The sequence below is a fragment of the Vanellus vanellus genome (genome assembly GCF_965231255.1).
Source record: "Vanellus vanellus genome assembly, chromosome: 5".
NCBI classification, from domain to species: Eukaryota; Metazoa; Chordata; class Aves; order Charadriiformes; family Charadriidae; genus Vanellus; species Vanellus vanellus.
The window spans coordinates 79,989,995-80,010,423 of record NC_138910.1 but is presented as its reverse complement, the minus strand read 5'-3'; the positions used below and the strand labels follow the sequence as shown (position 1 = coordinate 80,010,423).

Here is a 20,429-nt window from a genome sequence, read left to right as displayed (position 1 = left end):
CTGAAAGTGCACTCAGGTACCACCATTTTGAGTTAAAACACATACTCCTGTAAGACAAATGATAAAGAATATCCCAGACCAAATAGCAGAAAATCTTCCTGACGTGGAAGAGAGACATTAGAAAGAGCATCTCCCAGATCAGCTGTGGAAACCACTGCTTAGCACACCAAACGATAAAATGAAGAAAGCTGGAGGAAAAACCCAACCAGAACTGTTCTGCATTTGTGGGGGCAGGGGGGAAGGGAGGGGAATTCCATCTGAGTATCCAGATATTGTAGGAAAAGGAACTTTACCATATATTGTCTTAAAACTCCTCTAGAAATACTCCTAGTGCCCTAAGGACTGCTAATGTTTGGACTTGCAACTCGGATTCCTTACCTAAGGATGTTCTGTCGCACCAGCTCAAATTTAGGAATGTTCTCATAATGGATAATATCTGTGTGAAGCGGCGGCTCAGACAGCAGGTAGGGCCTGGTGAGGGATGGGTGCATAAGAGTGTATCCTAAAAAATAAAGACACAAATCCATACGTTGAACGAATTATAACAACTGAGCCCAGGATGAACATTTGTAGGGGGGAAAAAAGAAAAGAATACAGTGACTACATACAGTTTTTGCAAGGGCTTAACAAATGTCAGTAAGCAAGCAGTATTATCATCAGAGAAGTCGCAAATGGGTAAGCTGCAAACGGAAGACAGCTCACAGAACCAAGCAAGAAAAAGAGGCCGAGATCAGAGGAAAAGAGCTGAGCACACATATACCCCAGTTTTGCCTTTTGCCCTGCACATCCAGAACACCTCGGATGTTGCACGCGTCGAAAATCTCAACAGCAAGTAAGCATTTCCACATCAAAACTCCAGTACAGACATTTCAAGTCATGAATCCACCTACAGTCTCCAGCAACTCTTAGGCAAAACTAACCAAACAGCACGCAATTAATCTTTTAATAAATGTTACCATTCATTACTATAGACTATTTGGAGACATGATAATTAAGAGCTTCCTTTTGATGGTTAATGACCTCAGTGGGACTAGAAGAGATTATCCGAGCCAAAAAGTTACCTTTATTATCAATGAGGAAAGTGTAGGAGCCCAAGGAGTCTTGATAATAGGTGACATCTTCCAAGATATATGCGAGATTAACATCTACTCCAACAATCCCGAGCAGCAGGTTTCCAAAGTAACACGGTTTACTTACAGTCATTATCAGGCCTTAGAGTGAGAGAAATAACATACACCCATCAGCAATAATATCTAGTTAATTATTTTTAGGGAAAAGAGAGCATGCGCTTTGTCATTTCAAAGTGTTATACCGTTAAATTTTACACAGTATTCCTTGCTGGAATATGGACAAAAACTGGCACGCCTGTAGGGAAGCTGAGCAGGTTATCTGTCACGTCCGGCTGTTTTTAGCTACTCTCCCCAATTAGTTAATTTCTATGTTTCTGATAGTGACCTAAGGTACATTTAATCAATTGATTAAGATACACACCACAATTGGTGTTTTGGGGGTTTTGTCAGTCTACAAGTGGGTGCCTTACAGATAAGAAACGCATTTGCATGAAAAGCCAAGATAGTATTTTGTTCCTTTAACATCATTTAAGACAACTTAAAAAATAGGGGGAGGAAGGAGGAAGAGAATTTGTACTTGTAAAGCAACAACAGGGATGAACTGTTGCTCATCTAATCACATACTCAGAATATTAAACCTCCTCTGCTTAACTAAATCCCAGTATGGTCACTTGTACTGGGAATCATACCCGTAATTACACAATGGTTTGAGACACATTTTGTGCCTGAGGTAAGAACTCTCAGTAATACCTTATTTCTCTTACTTTCTACACCACTATTTGGAAATTCAGTGGCTTTTTTCCCCTCAAACCAATATAACATTCATTTGCACGTAGAAGCTTTTAAGTACACTTTGATATTTATGTGAGACAAACCTCCCCTGTTGCACCATTTCTAATCCTTCCGTTGCTCACACTTTCCATTACGCTGGGATATGGCTTTGTGAGAGGGTAATAATACAGCTTAATTCCTGAGGTTAGGAAACACAGAAGTAGCAAGGGTTCTGACTCAGAAGAGATTTGCTCAGGAGTAGTCTTAAATTTGTTTTGGGACTCAACTCACAAGGCAAATGTGCAACCTGAACTCGGCAACCCTTGAAAACCATTCAGCGTTAACGCTCAACTACTCCTACGTCCTAACTGAGACTAAGGACGTGCAAAGTCCTGACTGAAGAACTACAGAATTTGCTCAATTGTCAAAGCAATATAACAGCACTGTGATGGTCACGTCTCTTTTACGGAGCACCGGAGCAGCAGTAGGGAGGTGTCAGGTGAGCTGCCCGAGACCTGGCAGGGGCAGCCCTACAGCTCCAACCTTCCAAGCGGGTACCCTGAGCTTTAGGGAGGGCACCAGACCCCAAAGGTAAAAGGAGCAGCAGCACTGCAGTCTACAACTGGTGACGCTTAAGCAAGTCGTAGCTCGGGCAGTGGGAGCGTGTCCAGCCGGGGAAGCTCTGCCGGCACCGTGGGAGCAGCCCGAGCCCAATCTCTTCCTCCTGGACCTGCCCCTGGCCAGAACTCAAACAGCATCGCCCTGCAGTGCCTGCTGACCCTGAGCACAAATTGAACTAATTTCTGCATTTCCTGCACGTGTGTCATCTCACACGCGTGCTGGTACGCTCCCGGAAGTCTCCATCGGTACCTACACATTCAGTCTTTCCATTACTGGATGTAGCGGTGAGATCAGATCAAGTTGAACGCACAGTGTTTGGTAACGTGGCATCTAATTTTAAGGTGAAAGTGCAGATCCACGCACCTCCCCACCCCAACTCCGTAAATTAGAAACTGATGAGAGAACCGGACCGCGGACATCTGCTGCGTTAAGATACTCTTCAGGACGCATTCACAGCCTGTGGAAACACCGTCACCAGGCTTCCACTGAATTCAGCGTCTCTCTCACTCCAGCCGGGCCGGGCCATCACCGGCCAGCTCAGGCTGCCGCTTCCGCCCAGCGCTGGGGGCAGACCAAGCGCGCGGAAGCTAAATGAAGAGCTAAGGATAGCAAGTTTTGGACAACAATTAATAGACTGTCTTTGTGCCATTCGCTGAGCTGGTTGCTTTCCCCCTCTTAGAGGTCTGACTGCCAGGGTCCGGCATCCCCGTCTTTGCAGCCCGGCGGCGGGGACGGGATGCCGAACTCGTTCTGAAGAGCCACTGCTTGGGGTGCAAAGACAGAATAAAGGCAACTCCAGCAGGAAGGATGACTCCAAAGTCATGTCCACGGCACAGGAGAAAAGGGAGGCTCAAACGCTAACAGCTTTTTCCTCTCTTCCACTGTGGGGACCTATGCGGTCCCCTGGGCCTACCTGTGAGATGTCAAGACGTACAGAAGTACTGCAAGAATGAACGCTGCAATGGCACAGCACGGTCACCACTGTCATTTCAACACGACAAGATTGCTTCCCTCATGTACAAAGGACTTCCCTTCACAAATTAAATTATGGGTGCTGTATACATACACAAGAATGTATACAATATCCTGAGAATCCAACCTAAATCTACCTACTCCATAACTTACTACCACTTTTTTTTTTCTTTTCCACAGACTCCCAGACTGGTGGGGGTTGGAATGGCCCTCTGGAGCTCCCCCAGTCCCACCCCCCGCCAGAGCAGGGGCACCTCCAGCAGTGGCACAGGACATGTCCAGGCGGGTTTGGAATGGCTCCAGAGGGGGAGACTCCCCCCCTCTCTGGGCAGCTGTGCCAGTGCTGTGCCGCCCCCACAGGAGAGAAGTCCCTCCTCAGGGTTAGATGGAACTTCCTATGGTCAAGTTTGTGCCCTGTTCCCTCTTGTCCTGTCACTGGGCACCACAGAAAAAATCCTGTTCCCACCCCCCGGCACCCTCCCTTTGGGGATTGGTAAGCGTTGATGAGATCCCCCCTCAGCCTTCTCCTCTCCAGACTGAAGAGCCCCACGGCCCTCAGCCTCTCCTCAGCAGAGAGATGCTCCAGTCCCCTCATCATAACCAGGTCTTCTGCAGACAAAAAACCTACTGGCATGAAAGGCGAATTTTATACTTGCCTCGGGAATACACCTAAAAGCATCACCTGATAAGACTACCGTATATTTGAGAATATGTAAGCAAAGGGCACCTAATACCTTACATTTTTATATCTAAATTCAATGTAAGCACTTACCATCTCCCATTTCATCCGAGAAAGGCAGACTGAAGACTGCCTCGTCGATCATTCGGTTGGGGAGGTTTGTATAGAATCGGCCAACTGTAGTTTCCAGGTTACTCAGCTGGTTGAGGACCATCATGCTTCCCTTGATCACAGGTAGGGCTGTCCGGTCCGGCACCCCGTACTTCACCGAGTTCTGCTCTGCCAGGTCCCGCAGAAAGGCCAGTTCCTTCAAACCCGTCACTCCCTCTGAAACAGGGATGCGAGAAAGACAAGGAAGGAGATAGAAGCAGCTTACTTTCCATCAAGACTTGTGTATCTTACTCCAAAGAACCGTCAATAAAGGCAAAATAACACATACGCTATACTGTGGGACCAAATATACTTATTTAAGTGAGAGGGTAAAGTGCTCAAAGACTAGTCTGGTTTAGGAAAAGTAATTAGCTAGTACAAAATTTACTCTCCCATACTGTTGCACGGTGCAAACATGCGACATGCTGTTCACATCACCACTTTAAACAAAGATCTTCTAACAGAGACTTATGTGACCCATAAATCCACAGGACAGCTCTTTGTTCTCCACCGGTGGCTCGTCCACATAAAGGACCGGGAGCATATTATACGCCCTTGGAGATAACGGGCTTTGTTCTTTAGCTTAAACATTAAAGTTTCACATTTTACGTAAGTCTCGGGCTCAATTCCCGCAGACAAATCAAAGCCTTCTGTACACATTAGGTCTCAAACGAGTATTTAAATTTACAGGCAAATGATACATTAGCTTAAGCACTAGCTTCCTTGGCCAGAGTCCGTGCGCAATTTTTAGTAATACAACATCTAGCCTTCTTACCGAAAATGCTTTGCTGGAAAAAGCACAGAATGCCAAACTACTGCGTGTATGATCTTCATAGTTAAATTCAGTCTTAAGTTGGGTCCTAAGTTATCAAAGCATTTCAGATTACTTTTGATGTTACATTCACGCTCCTCGGCTAATGACCGAAAGAGAAGTCGCATACACATACTCTCCTTTTGCTGCACCAGGAAACACGAAGGTTTACGGTTGCAATAGTTATCAAATTTAATTCAGTCTGGTTGCCATTAGACAATTTAGGCAACTATACTTGATATCCTGAGCAGCTGCACTGTGATATATAAGCCTGTAGTGGCACACGGTTTTATACACCACAGAGGTAACATCTGGATGCAGCCTCTGGATTACACGGGCCAAAAATCCATTAACAAGCTGCTCCCAATAAGGCGTGGAATTACATTTGGATGAGCTTAATAAACTAGCTGTACAATGAAAGGGAACTTTCATCCACTGGAAATACAAAAACAATTCTCACCATTCATAAGCGCGTAAGTGAGAATCATTACTGAGTTATTGAGGAAACTGTTTTCTTCATTGATGACACGTAGAGTAGCTTTTTTATCATCTTCCGAGGAATCTTTTGACGTAATCCCAGCCGAGAGATAAATTATGACCATATCGGTATCTAAAAAGAATTATATACATATAGCAGAAAGTGCATTAGATTTTTAACTCGGGAAAGTCACGCGGTGAGAGCCCTTACGTCTGCTTACAACCGCGGACTGCCAACAGTTTCATCTGTGAGCTTCACAGCAATCTACAACGGAAAAAACACACCGCCGTCTTATGAATTATACCCTTCGTTATTAAACTTCCGATTCACGGCATTTAACAAACACCGGTTTGCCTCGGTGCCTCTCCGCCACCCAGAAGCGCCGGGGCTGGTTTCTCCCGCGCAGACCCCACAGGCACCTTCTGGCCTGGCTGCAGCCAGGCAGGAGCGCGCGAGGCCAGCGTGCTGCAGAACCGCTCCAACTCCCGGGAGAGGGCTTAACAGGGGCAAAAAACCCGCAAGTTTTGTCTCCTGACCCACTGTTCTTCTCCCGTCCTGCGATTCTGCAGAGTGGAAAAAGCCACGTGAAAAGTGGACGGTGCTTTCCCAGCCGTTGCTTCCGCAGGAGCCGTGCGGGGGGCTCAGCATCGCTGCCCCTGCTGACCACGGGGCCCTCCTCAGCCTCCCTTCCAGTAGGGTTTGGCCGTGCGAGCAGGTCAGCCCCCGCAGAAGCACGGTGGCGGGCACCCCAAATTCCGGCCAAAGACCTTTTTCACCCACTACTGCTCCTTTGCGCCTGCAATAGCACTGCTGCAACGTAGTCCCCGACCTGCAGCGCGACAGCTGGAGGACGCCGCAGGGCGAAGGGCACCCGAGGCTTTCGTACGGTGTAGCTTACTTAGAGCGTGACGCTTGAGCAATGCCACACAGCACAGCGCCGTTCGTCATCGGCTCGTTTCGCCTGAAGCCGAACACGTTTTTCAAGCTGAGTATGTTCTCGGTGAAGGCCTTTGCGCAGGTAAATCACTGCTCACACACCATCCTCTTTCATCACATCATATCTCAGTATTAAAAGTATTCTATGCATATAATTAAGACACTTGTAGGGATCATACACCACCATATAACCTGAAGCACATGGGGATAGTTGGTTATATACCAACTTTGTTGTCTCATCTGGGTTTTTTTGTGGTTTTGCTGTTTTTTTTTTTTTTTTTTCTTTTTTTTAAATAGGTATGAATGCTCTGACTTGTACGTTTTGTAATTGTGACTTGAAAAGAATTTCAGCCAGAATTGGCTTTTGATGCAAACAAGTTAGGAGGAGCTGTTAATTTGGGGGTATTTCTCTGCCTTTTTTTATTTGGAAGCTAAAACGAAGAAAAAAAAAGCACAGCCAGGTAATAGTATAGCTATGGCTGTAGTTTAAGGAAAATTGTTATTGTGTTTCCTAGGCTATAGCATAGCTACTATATACTGCAGCCAGACTTGATGTTGTAGCCTAAAAGCTTTGCGAGCAGGAATAACATAAGACACACCTAAGTCTGCGTTAGGGACCAGTGCTAAACAGGGCATCTTTTCATTCAGCAGCTGATCATCCTACGCTATGCGATACCCGACCTGATAGCTGGAAAAGGCCCTTATATTCAGCGTACCATTACTGCATCTATCGATAGTGTGCATGTGTGTATGTAACATATACATACACTGCAATTTTTTATATATATATACACACGCATACTCAACCTACCTATCGAACTAGAGTTTTTTCAGGGAATGGTGGTGGCAGAGCATTTTCTTACGCTTTGGGATGAGGGTCTGCTGAGCAGGACTGCAATAGGAACAGGCATAAGGCAGGAAATTCAGACGTGTTCAACGGCACAATTCTTCCATCTCATACCAGTAGTTCCCTTCTAACTGTTCCAGGGCGAATTCGGGAGCCAGGCTGTATCTCAACAGCTTCCCCGACACACCCACACATTGTTCTCCAGGAACAGGATGTTAGAAAATTAACAGTGAAATGAATGATATTTTTTTTTTCTAGGTTTATTTTTCCTTTTTAAAAAGATGAAAAGATTATTTACATGAAAGTGAGCCACGTTTTATAAACATCCTCTTCTCAAACCTATTGTGTCTCACCCTATGAATTCTGAAATTTGCTACATACACGTTAGGTCTTCAAAATCTTTCATGCTTAGAGAAAACCTAAATCCAAAGCATTTGCCTCTTCTTTTAACTTTCTGTACTTGTGCCCCAAAATAATTGTTTTGTATGAAACCCAGCAAAAGTATGCGTTTTCACGTTAACGAAGAATATGTCAAAACCTTCTAACCCTATTATACAAACAGTGCCAAACATACAAGATCCGTAGGAGGATGCTGCAAGATCCTACAGCTGATGTTCTTGGAATAACTACTGATGACTAATGCATCCTATCTCAGCCAGCTTAAGCAACGTTGGATATTTATTTTTTTTATTTTTTATTTTCTAGAAAGTTGCACCGCTTTCACCATTTTGCCAGAGGATGGCAAAACCCCCCGCCCCCGACAACCCGATCTTTCAGCTAAGCAGTGTACAGTCGGATAAATGCCTCACTCTATCTATGGCCTAAAGTTCAGACGTTGGCTGAACCTTTAATAGCAAAAGCACCATTTTATAAACCGAAGGAGTCACATGAAGTAGGAACACACCTCCTTAGTCTTTCCAAACCACTCTCATTCCCGGACTTTTCTTTTTTGATTTCTTCTGTTCTGAGCTGGTGCCCTTCAGGACAATGAAGAATTTGCACGCGTTGGAGCGGGCACAGAACCAAACTATGGGATCCGCGGTACATAAATTGACTAAACCGATCGACATCGGTCTGCTTTCTCCACCCTGCCACAATTTTGGCAATGTCACTCGACTCCAACGAGCACTCAGAGCACAGCTTCAAGAATTTGCTTTCCACGGCTTCCTGGCAAGCAAGCGTGCCACTCAATTTCACATCCATCTTTTTCCACATCTTTCACCACATCCTCATTACAAAAAACACACAAAAAACCCCCAATCTTGAAATGGGAAGGAGAAAGCCCATAACGCATACAGCAAAATTCAGGAGGATATTCTTAGATGAAGGAAAAATTAGCCAGGCCAACCTCACATTCCATAAAATGTCACCCATAATTGGTATTCTCAAAAACCCCTTTTTCCTAAGAAACAGGCCACTTCCGTAGGATTCCAGTTAGGCGGGTTACCCATACACGTATGTTTTAGCAATAAGTCAATGAACCTGCAGCAACAGTAATTTTCATTAAAAGGACCCCTCCGCACACGTTTGGGAAATAATTCAATTATTAGACAATTTAATTCTGCAATTTTATAGTTCAAGAGAAAGTCAGCAAGTGAAATAAAATAAAAGGGAATGGCCATATTCGACGGTCACTCATAGATTCCAGACAGCCTTGCTGAGAAGGGCTTGGGGGCGTTGGGGGATGAGGAGCTCCCCAGGAGCCGGCGATGTGCGCCGGCAGCCCAGAGAGCCCCCCGCCCCCCGGGCTGCACCCCCCCAGCGTGGCCAGCAGGGCCGGGGGGGGATTGGGCCCCTCTGCTGCGCTCTGCTCTGGGGAGACCCCCCCGCAGTGCTGCCTCCAGCTCGGGGGGTCCCCACAGCAGAAGGCCCCGGAGCTGTTGGAGCGGGGCCAGAGGAGGCCCCGGAGCTGCTGGGAGGGCTGGAGCCCCTCTGCTGGGAGGAGAGGCTGGGAGAGGTGGGGGGGGTCAGCCTGGAGAAGAGAAGGCTCCGTGGAGACCTTATAGTGGCCTTCTGGTACCTAAATGGGCTACAGGAACGCTGGGGACAAGCTTTTTGGCAGGGCCTTTTTAGCAGGGGGTTAATGGCTTTAAACTAAAAGAGGGGAGATTCAGACTAAGGTATAAAGGAAGAAATTTTTCACACTGAGGGTGGTGAAACCCTGGCCCAGGTTGACAAGAGAGGTGGGAGATGCCCCATCCCTGGAAGCATTCCAGGCCAGGCTGGATGGGGCTCTGAGCAACCTGGTCTGGTTGAAGATGTCCCTGCTTATCGCAGGGGAGGTGGACTTGAAGGCCTTTGAAGGTCCCTTCCAACCCAAACCATCCTATGATTCTGTAGTCAAGGAAATGCTACTTAATGAAAACATGTACTTCTATTTTATTTTTTTATATATATAATATATATAATATATATTATTAATATATATAATTAATATATATTATTATGTATACATTATTAATAATAATATAATTAATATAATATAATATATAATAATATAATATATAATAATATATATATATATATTCAAGACACTCCTACACTCCTTTGGCCTCTGTCAAAGTGAGAATGTCAAGTAGGAAAACATTTGCAAGCCTCAGAAATAATCAGGATTGCACAACAAGGGACTTACTTCCTTGGAGTTTCGTGCCATTGTTTGTATTTCGTATCAGCTGGAAAGCCTTTTGAAATCCCACTGCATGCTGCGTAGGGCTGTCAGATGACTTTATACTGCTAACGAAGGTGGACATCTTCCTTTTTGTCTCACTAGTAGCAGGAGACAGAAACGTCTTATAGCACTGATCCAGCGAGCAGGTTCTTACTGTGTCTGCCACGGTTAACACAGAGATCTTGAAAGAGAAGAAACTATATTGGATTACCTTACCATTTATAATTCCTTACGCACCGATACAGAAAACACAATGATAAGCCAACTGAAGAGATTCCGTGGATTTAAAATCCAATTGTTCAAAAATAAATGCTTGAGGCATAAATCCATCAAATTTGAAAAGGATTAGACTTCGGGTGATTTCAAGAAAAAGAGACTTCGGTCTTTGTTTCTCAGATGAAGTCAGCTTCACTCTGCTCGTACATAATAGTTAATACACTGTTCTGGGCAGAAGCCTAAGAGAACTAGAGATAACCAAAACCAAAATCAGCAGAGAGCATTTTCAGGAGAGCCTTGAGTGCCCGCAGAAAAGTGGAGTGCATAGAGAAAATAAAACAAAAAACCCAAACACAAAACCTCTAAGAACTTTTCACAAGCAAAGCATTATGTTTTAATATTTCGGTCAAAGCGAGCCAAACCTACCATCAATTTTTATCCTGTAAATAAGTTAAGGCATGTAGTGGTACCGCGTGCATTAATATAAACATAATATACCAGTCTTATTAAATGAGTGTCATACTTTATTATGAATTATGACTGATGCAAGACAGTCATAGAATTAAGCAGTAATTATATACCCGTATAACAGGTTTCATAATCACTGGGCTACTGACCAAGTAACATATGTCTTAAATTTATTTTCTTCATTATAGGTCTATATTTAGACAAATACTTTTGACACTTAAAGTACTATTAATGCTGCTAAACTATAAGGATTACTTTACAGTATTAAAACTCTCTAAAAGCACAGGACTGTTTTTCCCGTACTATTAATGACAAGGCAAAGATTATTATCAGTTATTCTTCAACCTGATTTGACTGAAACTCCCTTCCTATTAAAAAAAAACCAACACGCCAAGCGGAAAGAACGATCAAGGTCCTACTAACAGAGAACTACTGAAAGTGAAGACCGAACTGGGGACTGCTGCTTGTCCTACAGAAGCATTTTATGGGCACCTGGTTGTAACCCCTACTTACAAAAATTACCGGTTTGTCAACTACAGTATCTGTGGCAGAGCAAGAAATAAAATCCAGATTTCTTGACCCTTTGCTTTATCTCTTCCTTGCTGGTATCATGGTTGTCTGGGAATCTTCCAAACACTAATTAAGTTTCAGCTCACTCCAGTATAGCAGCAGAATAAATAATTTCCATCTTCACAAGCCAAAAAGACAGCCTCAGAGGTAAAATGAGTTGCTCAAAGCAATCCCGTACTTCAGAAGTTGTCAGGCTGGAAGCACGGTTCTGCTGGTTGCACACTGTATCACACTGCTGACCATCACCTACAGTCTCTGCCAAGATGAAGGAGTCTTTAAAGATTACTCAGAAACAAAATTTTGCCTTAGATTGGTGGTTTTTCCCTTTTTGTCAGCCTGCGGATCCCCAAATTTTACCCCTGCAGTAACACAGGCTTCCAAAAGTGAGTTTAAGTCTTCATCGCCCATTAGAGGTAGACCACAGATCCCCATGAGTTCATGGACCACACGTCAAAAACACCGCTTTGGATGAGAACTGAAAACACTGAGCTAGTTGAAACCAATGAAAATATACTCATTGCGTGCAGAAAGCTTACCTTATCGTGTTCAAGCTTACCTTATCGTGTTCAAGCTTACCTTATCGTGTTCAAGCTTACCTTATCGTGTTCAAGCTTACCTTATCGTGTTCATCTATGGAGCTCAGAATAACCTGAGCAGCATCTTTGGCAATCTGAAGCTGCGTCTCTGTGACCGAAGCCCCATGGTCCACAATGACGACGATATGCTTGGACTGAGGTCGAACAGTAGAAACGTAGACAGGCCTGAAGGAGAACAAAACCCAAACTACCGTCTTGAGTCATGTTGTAATTTCCTCTAAAAGATTTACAAGCGAAACTAGATGCGAATTAAAAACAAAACCACCCCACCAAGAAACAACGAATTATAACAGGAATTTTTGCCTTTATGAAAACTTCCGCTAGGAAAGATGAAGTGAAATTCTGAGCATACAGAGAAGGCCCTCGCTTTTGCTCTCTTTCTGACTTTTTTTTTTTTTTTTTTTTTTTTAACCAAAATCCGGCGTTGGATCCTTCCCCCCCTGTCACAGCAACCACTTGCAGCTAGGAATAAACAATTCTGCTGACGCAGCAGCAGCGTTTGGGATTACTGCTTGCAGCGGCTCACATCAAGTTTTGGGTTAAGCGTTGACAAGCAAGAAATGCCTCGTGCTCCACGTTGGGTGCCGGGAACCTTACTCGCGTGTACAAGTAAGTGCAACAGTGGGTATTTGCTGGTTACGTGACAAGTAAAAACCTGTGCAACTGTGCAGAGTTGCGTTAGCGTGGGGTGTTGGGTTTATTTTAACAAGGGAAGGCTTCTGGCCAAGGAAGGGTTTTCTCTCGGTGCCCCGGCGTGCATTTCACACGGCTCGCACTCCACAACCCGTTGGGTCTGCGCAGTTTTAAACCCCGTGGTCAATCTGAGTTAGCTCTGGGGAAGGCTCTTGGTGCTGCCGTGAGTCTATTTGTGTTAACATTAAAAAAAAACCCTACGTATTTTCAGCGAAGCTGTGCTCAGATCCAGTTTAATATTGTGAGAGACGTGTGAAAGATCGCACAAGCTCTCACGCCAAGGTTTCAACCTGGAACAAATTAGGAAGATGTTCAGCAAGGAGGAGGAATTAAAGAGAGACAGGACTCTCTTCCCTTTTTTAGTCCAGACCCAGAAGTAGTTAAGAGTCAAGTGTGAGTTTTATGATGTGATTTTTTTTTTATATCAAAGGCAGCCAGAGAAATCTTAATAAGAGTGAAGGAAATGCAGAAGACTTTAGACAAGGCACTGCAATAAACAACTGGCACAAATCAGTTCTTGATTGTAAACCAGCCTGCAGCTCTACCCTGGTATTAATACCTAGAACTTAAATAGGGCCTTTGATCTTCAAAGCACTGAAGTATTCACTAATTAATCCATCCAAACTACCCTCTGAAGTAAATACTAGCAAAGAGATAGCCCTTATTTAGCCATGGAGAAACTGTGACCAAGACTTAGTGATTCGGATGAAATTACCAATGAGTTTAATGTCAAAATTCTGATCAAACAGGGGTACCCCTGGCGTTCAGGTCTTCAGACCACCCCTTTCCACGACCGCAGAAAACTTAGTCAAGGCCAGATGCTTCAAGCTTTGATGACACATAGAAGATAACATCTGTAAATACTCGATTGCTCAAGGGGGACAAGTAATCAAAACCCTTTTTAGTCTCTGTACACTCAGCCACTGTCCTGGTTTCAGCTGGGACACAGTTAATTTCCTTTCTAGTGGTTGTTGTGTTTCACATTCGGTATGAAAGGAACGTCAATAATGCATACCGGTTTAGTTGTTGCCAGGTGATGTTTATAGTTTCAAGGATTTTTTTTCAGCTTCCCATAGAAGCTGAGAAGAAGCCTAGACAGAACGATGGAATGGCCAACGGAATACTCTATGCCATAGACGTCACGCTCGGTATATAAACGGGGTTAGCCAGGGCGTGGGTACTCGCCATCACTGCTCGGGAGGGTGCCAATTCACCAGGCGGCGAGAGTGACTTCGGTCATTTTTATTATTATTATTGTAATTTTCCGTTTTTATTATTGTTCTATTAAACTGTCTTTATCTCAACTGACGAGATCTATTTCCTTTCCCCTCCTTTTCTCCCTCTTCTCTCTACCCTTCCTGGGTGGGAAGGGGGCCGAGGGAATGGCTGCGGGGTCCAAGCTGCCGGCTGGGGTTAAACCACTACAGCTACGCAGAAACGTGCCCCGATGTGCTGACGTTTCCTCTGCATAGATTGATTAACCGGTACAATGAGCTAGCGTGTGACCAGAGATACTTTCTCAGAAGATTCCACCCTTGAGTCTTGATCAGTCCCATGATATTGACAGCAAAAGCTAGGGAAAAAAATACCGACGGCAACTGCTCTGCTTCGTGCCTACAGAATAGGAATATTCCCCTGAGAAAAAAAAAACCTATGTCACCATTAGATTCTTTTTTATACAGTTTTCTTAGGAGAAACTAAGTTTCCACTATTGCTGCTTCCCTCCTATCCACAATGTGCCACTTGAACGTCGGGTGGAGACTGGAAAAATACTCCCACCTATGCCCTTTTCAGCCTCTCAGCCTTCCCCCCCTCCCCAAAGCGATTCACCTGCCACATCAGTAGAATACACATTCACTACTTTATTACTGGGGGTCAAGTATGAGTCTGACCTACAATTTACAAGTTACTGCTGTTTACAGCTTATTTGCTTTGGGAGAGGCGAGCAACCTGTATGTAATTCCATTTTACTTCGAAATGTCTTAGAAGTGAAAACCGGTGCTTTAAAAAACAAACCGAAGAAAACCCAAGGGACCCCACTGAAAGTTACTCGTGAATGTTGTCATCTTGGCAAAGCCTAATGCTGAAATGAAATCAGTGCTTGAGGAATCCAATTGTAGTGCTTCGCCCACTAAATTGTAAGGAGACAAACCATACCTGCTGCGGTGCTCATAGCTGCCTTTGCACCGGAACTTGTGGGCTGGGAAAACGGTGAAAATGCCTTCTTCCGAGCTGAAATATTGCCATTTAATTCCTGGGTTAGACTTCAGATTATCAGCGAGAACTGAAGGTTGGAGAGGAAAAACGAGAAATGAAGTAGAGTTACAAAGGGAGGTCAAACTCAGAGGGACGTTTATTCAAGGCCTCTCTCTGGGCTTGGAGAAGAATATCCTGGGTCCCAACAGCAACTACCAGCAGCTCTATTTGAGAATTGATAGAGCTTCCTGTCTGATTTGCAAACAGTTAAAGGCTTTTGGAAACTTAACACTGGACTTGACAGATTTTTTTTTTGTTTTTAATATGTGATGACAATTCCTGAATCTCTAAACTCTTAACTGGGGCCCAAGAAGCCAAGGCAGGAGCAAGGAAGGAAAAGATTAAAGGCAATTATATGTGATATGCATACATACATACATTTACATGTAATGATCAAGACATTGTTCACATGGGGTTTTCATAAAGAAAAAACGCTAATGTTAAAATAGTTGTGTGTTCTTTACACCAAAATAAAACTATAATATTAAGCAGGTTTGCTACTTACAGCCCTGAAACCCAATCAGTTAACATCACTTATTTAATAAAAATAGTTTTACACACAACCGTGTGTCAAGGAAAAACTCACCGCACAGAAATAGCTGAAAAGGTTAAAAAAAAAAAAAAAAAAGGGGAGAATCTTTCTTCTTTGTCCCTCTTTTTCTCCTGTTTGTGTTAGGGTAGCTAGGTACAGCTCACACCCTTGGGACTCAAGAGTTCCTCCAAGTTTCTCATTATCCTTGAGCCTTAATTAGCGAACTGTGGGCCCCTCAAGTACTGCTTGTTAGGAGAAACAGTCACTTTTTAGGGAAAACACAGCACCTTCCTTCAAAGGGTTATGCAGTGGTCACACTCTCCAAGCGCTACCCGGGCGGGCGCTGGCTCCGTGCTGGTTCCACCCATCCGCACCAGGAGCATCTCCATCAGGTTCCCATTTTCAAGATCATAAAATTCAGGAAGAATGATAATAACAGTCCTTAGCAGCTACATAGCAACTTTCCTCCAGGTCACTCGGAAGCTCCTCCGTGGCAGGTGATTATTAGCAGCTCATCGCATGGGCAAAAAGTGAAGAACAGAGAAGGTGAACTATGTGTTCCCAAGTGGTGAAGTCAGGCAGGAACTGAGGTCAGAATAAAACTGCAGGGTGCAGACCTCAAACCCACTTGTAGTTTATAGATCACGTTCATTCTGTTTAAAATGTGCTTGTTTCCCTATTAAAATAATCTTTAAGGAAGCGCTGCTTAGCGCCAACAGTAAGAGGAATTCAAAAGCTATAGCTCAGCAATGTTAACAAAACCGACCGCATCAGTAAAAACACAAAACACCACTAAACCCAACAATTAAACAAAGCAGCTACCCCAGGGTGCTAATAACTTCGAAAGATATTTAATACAGCAAGCTAAACCAACAGAGTGTAGCGGCACGGGAAATCCCGAGCGCTCGCAGCCCAGGTGGGGACGATGGGGTTTGAATCACCGGAGGCAGAGGTGGCACTGGGATTTCTGCAGCAAACTGAAAACCCAAACGTTTGAATTCTTTAGTTTTTACCTAAGAGTTAAAATGGATCATATCAGCTTAAAATGCATTTTTAACCCACCCCCACCCCCTCCACCCCCAAAAAGCAAGCAAGCAACCAAAAGTATTTTCTTGCCGCTTCTCCCTTCATGTTCTTTGCTGATAAAACTTGCCCGAACTGGCAGAGGGGGCTCCGATTTAGAGTGCCTCACCTTTTGCTGAGGCATTTCCCTTCGGATTGGCGCTGAAAATAGGCCAGACAGTTTCATCTCCCCGATCTCGGTCGTTATCAAATACACCACTGTTTGGGTTGGAAATCACCGCATGGCACATCTCAAACCGTGGCCAGTCATCCCACGACAAAATACCCACGTAGAGTACAGTTTAAGTTCAACATGCTCAGCAGTTTAGCACTTTCTCGAGTTTCCCAGTCTGGCTGCAGCCACCATGTTCTCTCCACATTCAGCTCAGCGTAATTACCCTGTAAAAACCACAGTCTTGGGGGTTCCTCCCCCTCCTTTTGCCACAGTTTTTTTTTCTATTTCCACAGTGCCTAACCGTGCTGCCAGTGGAAATCCTGGTTGCGCCACGCTGGACTCCGTACAAAGAGGCAGCTTTGCACGACTGGAGCTTTGGAGAATTTGGCGCCTCAATGGACGAGATGAGGAGGAGGACGGAGGAAGGAACAAGAACAAGACGCGAAATGGTTGATGAGATTTTTCCCAGTGGGTTAATGATTGAGTCGGGAACCAGAACTACACTCTGCTCACACCTCTCGCTTTCTCACCCTTCTCCAAAAGACCAATTCAACCCCAACAAGGATGCCAAAGCTTGTTTCTCCCTCTCCCCTGTGCCTTGGTGATGCTTTTGGGAGCAGGAATCTTTTTTTCTCATGAATTTTCACGCTTCCAAAGAAACCACCCATGATCTTGCAACCAAAAGTCAAACAAATTTAGAATCATCGAATCATAGAATTGTCTAGGTTGGAAGAAACCCTTGGGATCGTCGAGTCCAACCATCTACCCTACTCTACAAAGTTCTCCCCTACACCATATCCCCCCCCCCCCCCCCATCTAAACGTCTCTTAAACACATCCAGGGATGGTGACTCAACCACCTCCCTGGGCAGTCTATTCCAATGCCCGACCACTCTTTCTGTGAAAAATTCTTTCCTAATGTTCAGTCTAAATCTACCCTGGTGGAGCTTGAAGCCATTCCCTCTTGCTCTGTCATTAATTACCCGTGAGAAGAGACCAGCACCAACCTCCCTACAGTGTCCTTTCAAATAGTTGTAGAGAGCGATGAGGTCTCCCCTCAGCCTCCTCCTCCTCAAACTAAACAGTCCCATTTGTGACTATTGTTTGTTTCACTCAAGGTCCTCCTTGGTTTTACACCTGGTACGATACCAGTTCAGTAGCACCATTTCTGATTTGTACAAAGAGTAGGTTTCTTGGTCAAGGACAATGGTTTCTGTGTAGCAGGGACACAAAGCAACGTGAAATTTTAATACTGCCCAATTTAGGCACTACAGAAAACTTTAGGCAATAATCAGTTCCAATTAAAAGCAAAATAAATCTAACCCACACAGTTTCTAGCTTTTCTAGCTAGGACTACCAGAAATTCCTCTCCTCATCCCCTCCCAAAGCACCCATCCTCTTTTCCCCTCTGAAACCTTTTCTGGGAAAACCCAGACTCATTTCTGAACTCACGGAGGGTTTGGCAGCCCGACCCTTCGGAGGCGGCGCAGCACCGGTGCTCACAGCCCACACAACCGCTCCTGCGCAGGAGCGCATTGCACGGCCAAAGCTGTGGGAATCCAGGAAAGAATCTCATAACCCTTTAGTAAGCTGCAAAGAAAAGGTTGGCAAAAATTCCTTTAAAAGCATCAACATTTTGGAAGAAAAAACAATTAAAAAATCATAATTATTTCTACATTTGTTGTTTTTTAAACAACGCTGTCTTTCCGCAGTATATGACAATCAACATAATCCATTCTACTGCGATACAAAAAACTTAGAAAAAACTAATACAATTTACACTTTGACGTAAATAAGGCCACCAAAGTCCAGGCACACCACCGCTACGGCTGAACTGCTGCTCCATGTGACTGCGCTGCCTCACAGAGAAGGAGGGAGAAGAGAGTATCGAACATTTAAATCCTTCTTTTTACGTCTAGCCACCAGGACTTCATAGTCCTGGGGGTGAAGGATGGAGGCTGTTTTGCTTTGTATAAAGCAAGCTATGCTTCTGGTATTAAAGTTGTTGTTATGGGTTTCAGAACTTGGGGAAAAAAAAAAAAAAAAAAAGTATTTTCAAATCAGGTATTTGAACACTCATTGAAAGCCTGGCTGAAACAACTCCTCCAGTTTAATTTCACCAACAGCATTAAAATAAAGGAGTTTATAATTATAAAGTTTTGTGGATTTTTTGTAAATCACTGCTATATTAATGATAAACTTCTCATTCCCACAAGGCCATGATTTGTATTTATTTCCCCACGAGAATATCGGGATTTAAAAGTGTTTGTTTTCCCTGTAAAACAATTGTTTCTGAACCTCAAACGAACTCCTCACACCCTCGGTGCCTCTTTCTGCTCTTCCTCCTTTTCACAAAGTTCTGCTCATATTTTCCTTCAGCTAGTATGTTAGTTCAATAATCCCCTCCCCTGAGACTACCGATTTTATCGTAACTCCTTGCCTTTTTTTTTTCTTTTTTCTTTTTTCTTCCTTTTTTCCTTTTTCCTGTGACCACAGCAGCCAATCTCCCAGCAGATAAGCCATGGCTGAAAAAGACATACTTTTTCTTTTTAAGTGCATTTTAATTTCCCATCCACTAAAGCTCTGCAGATATTTCCTCGTTTCTTGGTCCCTGCCAGGACACCCAGCAGATGCTCTTTGTTAGCCTAACCTCACTTTACCCCAAACTTTCCACTCCCTCAGTTGCTTGCCTCTACCTTATTCTCACTCCTCCGTCCAGCAAAGCCAGCCTCTGGACGGGTTACACAGGCAGAAGACCCCAACAAAAAACCATCCCATAAGGCAAGCTGCCCGCCCAGCCTTCAGCTAAAGGCTAAATTTGTCAAAATTACATCCTTGGGAGCACTAGCAGAAACGTGAGCAGGACATCTCACTGGTACTTGCTTTCTAGGCTCCACAGAGAATCACAGAATGGTTTGGGTTGGAAGGGACCTTGAAGATCATCCAGTGCCACCCCCTGCCCCGGGCAGGGACACCTCCCCCCAGCCCAGGTTGCTCCCAGCCCCGTCCAACCCGGCCTTGAACACCTCCAGGGATGGGGCAGCCACAGCTTCTCGGGGCAACCTGGGCCAGTGCCATATGCTCGACCTGTGCTTCCCATTTTAACTCAAAAAGTAATTTATTTTTTCATTTTCTGATCAGGTTTCAAGTTATTCTTGCACGTGTAAGAAGGTACCCATCTCCCCGTTCTAGTACAAATTACAAAGTATTTTGTGTATTACTGAGCACATGCAATGATTTCGTTTGTCTAAAATGAGCATCACCACTAACTGAAGACCCAGTCTTGATACCACGCTACTTGGAGGAAGCCAAGAGTCCAAATCTCACAAATGCAGAAATCTTCGTGGAATGCCTTAATTCCAGACACAGACTGGGGATATAAAGGGCCACCTGGGAGCAGCCCATGAGCTGGCAGTGGCATTGCCTCCGTCCCCTCTGCTTACAACGCAGCACTATCTGACCCCAAATCCTGCTGCAGACAGAAAAAGTTGGAAAGTATTAACAAGTATTTGAAATGATCATTCTCTCGCATTATAAGTATCTCACAAGGCAAAAAGGACTTTTAGAAAGAAAGCCCTATGTGATAGAGTTTATAAAACTTCAAAGGGAATGCGATATGATAACACTTAGCACTTCTAGATACCACTTTACATCTTCAAAGCACAGTCAAATCATTAACTAATTAATCTTCAAAGAACAGCACAAACAGTCAGTGAAAAAAAAAAAAGGAACTACTGAACATAATTGCTCATTATAAAAGAGTTTCTTTCAGTCCTCCTCTTTAGCATTACATCTATTGAGCTGCAGACCTCACGGTTCTCACCCCGCAAAAAAAGAGAGAAGTTTCATTTTCTGCGCA

The 20,429-nt window shown here is 44.2% G+C and overlaps 1 protein-coding gene across 1 annotated transcript in view; it reads right to left on the bottom strand.

Annotated features, from left to right (window-relative positions):
- CACHD1 (cache domain containing 1) overlaps positions 1 to 20,429 on the bottom strand; it is a gene marked incomplete at its 5' end in the record, with an annotated part of 115,526 nt that overhangs the window by 23,159 nt on the left and 71,938 nt on the right. Inside the window, 7 exons of the mRNA XM_082483332.1 lie at positions 379 to 502; positions 1,062 to 1,211; positions 4,207 to 4,440; positions 5,535 to 5,684; positions 9,968 to 10,184; positions 11,874 to 12,018; positions 14,704 to 14,830. Coding sequence (XP_082339458.1) covers positions 379 to 502; positions 1,062 to 1,211; positions 4,207 to 4,440; positions 5,535 to 5,684; positions 9,968 to 10,184; positions 11,874 to 12,018; positions 14,704 to 14,830 — 1,147 coding nt within the window. The remainder of the gene's footprint in view (positions 1 to 378; positions 503 to 1,061; positions 1,212 to 4,206; positions 4,441 to 5,534; positions 5,685 to 9,967; positions 10,185 to 11,873; positions 12,019 to 14,703; positions 14,831 to 20,429) is intronic.